General features: G+C 31.1%; 1 protein-coding gene across 1 annotated transcript; it reads right to left on the reverse strand.

Moving 5' to 3' along the window:
- Nucleotides 1-79: 79 nt before the first annotated feature.
- On the reverse strand, nt 80-1,258 carry LOC135842610 (uncharacterized). The gene is made up of 3 exons (XM_065360156.1): nt 679-1,258; nt 449-603; nt 80-371 (listed from the first exon to the last, which is right to left on the reverse strand). Exons 1-3 carry the CDS (start codon nt 1,009-1,011, stop codon nt 350-352), a joined length of 510 nt encoding a protein of 169 aa, XP_065216228.1. The 5' UTR covers nt 1,012-1,258; the 3' UTR covers nt 80-349.
- Nucleotides 1,259-3,382: the final 2,124 nt, after the last annotated feature.

The raw sequence follows: 3,382 nt of genomic DNA on the forward strand, positions 1-3,382 counted from the left end.
TGGTTGGACAAAGCGAAACGAAAAGGAAAAACATGATATTAATTTTTAAATCTGAATCCGCTGCAAATGAATCACACCATTGAAAATTTATTTTTATTAATTATTGATCCTTTGGTCACTTCTGATTGTTATGAGCAATCAATTACAATCGAAGGATACCTATTTGATAACGAAGAACTATAACAGTATTTGAACAACAGCAATAACAGCATACTATGTTTAGTGTATAGAGCCTAGCACATCATGAAGGCAGGACAAATAATATGTATAATCGATATTATATTTCTATTAAAAATCGAGGTTCAAACTCAGAGTACTTTCAAATAAAAATCACAATCTTCTTCTCAATTCAGACATTTGGCGGTAGCATTCTAAAAACCATAATACGGATTAGTTGATTGTTATCACGAAAATGTGTTCAAATAAAATACAAAAAAAAATCACTTACAATCCTCCAACGAATCCATTCATAATTCTTTGCAATAATCGAAACACTGCTATCAACGTTCCGGCGGTCTCGACCAACTTATGATCTCCGTTCTGTTCATAGCCCAGTTGAAAATCGTCGAACAGAAAGGCATCGGAAGAATCATCTATTTCCTTCTGCGAATAAATTGTTCTTTTCAGTAAAGGTATAATAATATCAACAGCGAGATGAACTGCAACGATTTTACTTACATGTAAACCAGCGAACTGGTCATTTAAAAACAACGAGAACCAGTTGCCATTGAATTGAAATTTGTAGTAGTTTCGTTGAAATGTGTTTTCGTTGGCGAAAGGTTGATGGTTAAGATTGATTCTAAAACCATTCACGAGCACCCCTAGGATGACGAATTTGCACTGTTTCGCGTTCGTATCCAGCTCCAGAACGCCGGCAGATTTCATTAAAGCTTCGCTCACTGGAGCAGGCATAGTGCTTGCTGAACAAGTACGATCAATTTTACTATCCTTACACGACTCAGTAGTATTCAAGTCTAAACGATCGAACTTGCTGGACAAATTATTTTCCATTTTTACGAGAAAGAAGTGCAAGTTGATTCGAGATTCAAAATTCTTGATAATCAAATGATGAGCTTTTGCATTCGCAGATAATATAGAAGTAATTTTCAAACACCTTATGGGATAATTACTCCGACATATTTAACATGTGCACTTTATAATTTCCAAAATTGTTTTAAAACGAAAAATGAAAAACTTATCTATTCCAGAACTACTGATTAGAATGATAGACGTACCCTTACCCTTACCTTTACCTACCCTGCTAGGTAGCAATGACGTGTTCTAACTTCAATAACTTCTAACGTGCTTTGAGACCAATATTACATCAGCCGGTCCCAGCGCTCTCTTACCTACCTAGTACCTACATATGTAGCTCGTTTAACACAAATTTTTGAATAAAATAGAATTTTATTATTAATTTCCAATGCTAAATGCTAGTTATATGATACCAAAATAACCGTATTCGTTGTTCTATTATAAATAATAATAGGTACATAATAGAATTACCTAATTTTTTAGTTTGAATTCGATATAAATAGGTATTCCTACTTACCTGCCTTGAGAAATTTTCATCCTTTTTAATTTTCAAAAATAAAGTAACTTCTATTTTTTTTCTTTAGGAGTAGAGAGTTCAGAGTTCAAATATTTACAATTGACAATTATCAACATAATGTCAGTATCTGACCGTGAGCCATTCTAATCTGTACACAAATTCTTGTCCAGAAAAAGTAATGTATTCATAATATGTAATAGGTATAATTATCAAAATCAATTCTTTTTTATTATAAGTAGCCTCAAAAATAAATCCTCTTGCTTGGGTGAACAAAGCGAAAAGGAAAAATATGATATTAATTTTTAAATTTAATGAACTACCCATGGTACAACATTAATTTTGCAATTGATTAGGTGTATGTTATATCTGGCTTGATCTGATGTAATAAATTATCAAACAATTCCTGAATAATCTGCTGCAAATGAATCACACCATTGAAAATTTATTTTTAAGAATTATTGATCCTTTAGTCACTTCTGATACCTAATTTATTCTCTGAGTAAGCTGGTGTTGAATGTTGATTTTATAAAAATTTGAGTCAGAAAATTTGTGAAAATATTAGTGTTTGTCTATATCTGAAAGATTGAGGTTCAACTGCTCATGTAAGAGCAGTTTTAAACAGATAACTTGGTACATATTGAATCCTTGTTACATTTTTTATAAAAATCTAGGCCTACCTATACTTAGTTTAATAAAACCACTTAATTGAAAAATATGAAAACGTCGATGTTAAAGGGCGTTGAAATTAATTCTTCATTTTTTATGGATAATGAACTGTTAAATATCCATTTAAAATACAAGAGATAAAACTGATAAAAGGTATAATAAATACGGTTAGGAAACCGAAATTGTTCTTATTGGTTATTGAACAGATAGAAATAGAATAAATTCGTTTGAAAATCCGAAGAAAATAAATGCGAGTCAGGATCAGGTATTTTATATACTACTAAACTGGCAATGCTGGCATAATTTTATTACTCTCGAATGTAAGATTTTTCAACCCTAATTTGTGTACGAAATAAAACTAGTCACGCAATAAATGCATACGTAACCGACCATTCACCTTATTAATGTCAGATTTTAGATTTCACAACAATGACCTTATATATCTACGTAGGTAGGTACTTTAAAAGACGCTTACGTACATAATGTAGTATACCATTACGTACAGGGTGTCTAAGAATAAGTATCCAGTTCGAATACCTACCTTATACCGCTGTAACCTGTAATACAAAATCATCTGTTTTCAATATTGAATTTTGATTTGGAAATTATTTCATATTTTGATGTGTGTGTTTTATTTTGATTTTTCTGATTCCCAAATGTTTCAGTTTCAGAGTTGAACACAATCTTATGGTTTCAATATATGTTTGATTAATTTCCATTTTATCTTCTGGAAACGAACGATGATCATTTCCGAAACTTCTACAGCTAGCTGGACGAGCCTTTGAAATACTTAATCATAATTCCTCTGATTGCACAACTTACAAATGTTTCGAAGAAATAGGTTTTGCTCGTGGAATTCTACCGAAATTTATCGATTGGTTTTTCTCAATGGTTTGTGAAATGATCATTATTGAAATTTCGTGATAATTTGACTAAGTTTTTTTTTTATTTCGATATCCGTTTGTCCTGCCGAACTCAACAAATTGGCAAAGTACTTTCATTTACTTATACCTACCAAAGATTTCAAATTTTGAAACGTAAAAATGTGTTCCTCTCCCTTCCCCTCCTCACCAATCCATTTTATCTTTCTATTAAACATTTTTTTCTTTTTTTAATACTATATTAATTAATACTTACTAATTATTTAAAATTTTTGATTTTCAG

This window comes from Planococcus citri, chromosome 4 (assembly GCF_950023065.1).
Source record: "Planococcus citri chromosome 4, ihPlaCitr1.1, whole genome shotgun sequence".
Taxonomy (NCBI): Eukaryota; Metazoa; Arthropoda; class Insecta; order Hemiptera; family Pseudococcidae; genus Planococcus; species Planococcus citri.

Coding starts and splice junctions, on each gene's coding strand:
- LOC135842610 (XM_065360156.1), bottom strand. CDS start 1,011: ATGGAAAATAATTTGTCCAGCAAGTTCGATCGTTTAGACTTGAATACT. Junction 604..678: donor ACCAGTTCGCTGGTTTACAT/GTAAGTAAAATC, acceptor ATTTATTCGCAG/AAGGAAATAGATGATTCTTC. Junction 372..448: donor AATGGATTCGTTGGAGGATT/GTAAGTGATTTT, acceptor TATGGTTTTTAG/AATGCTACCGCCAAATGTCT.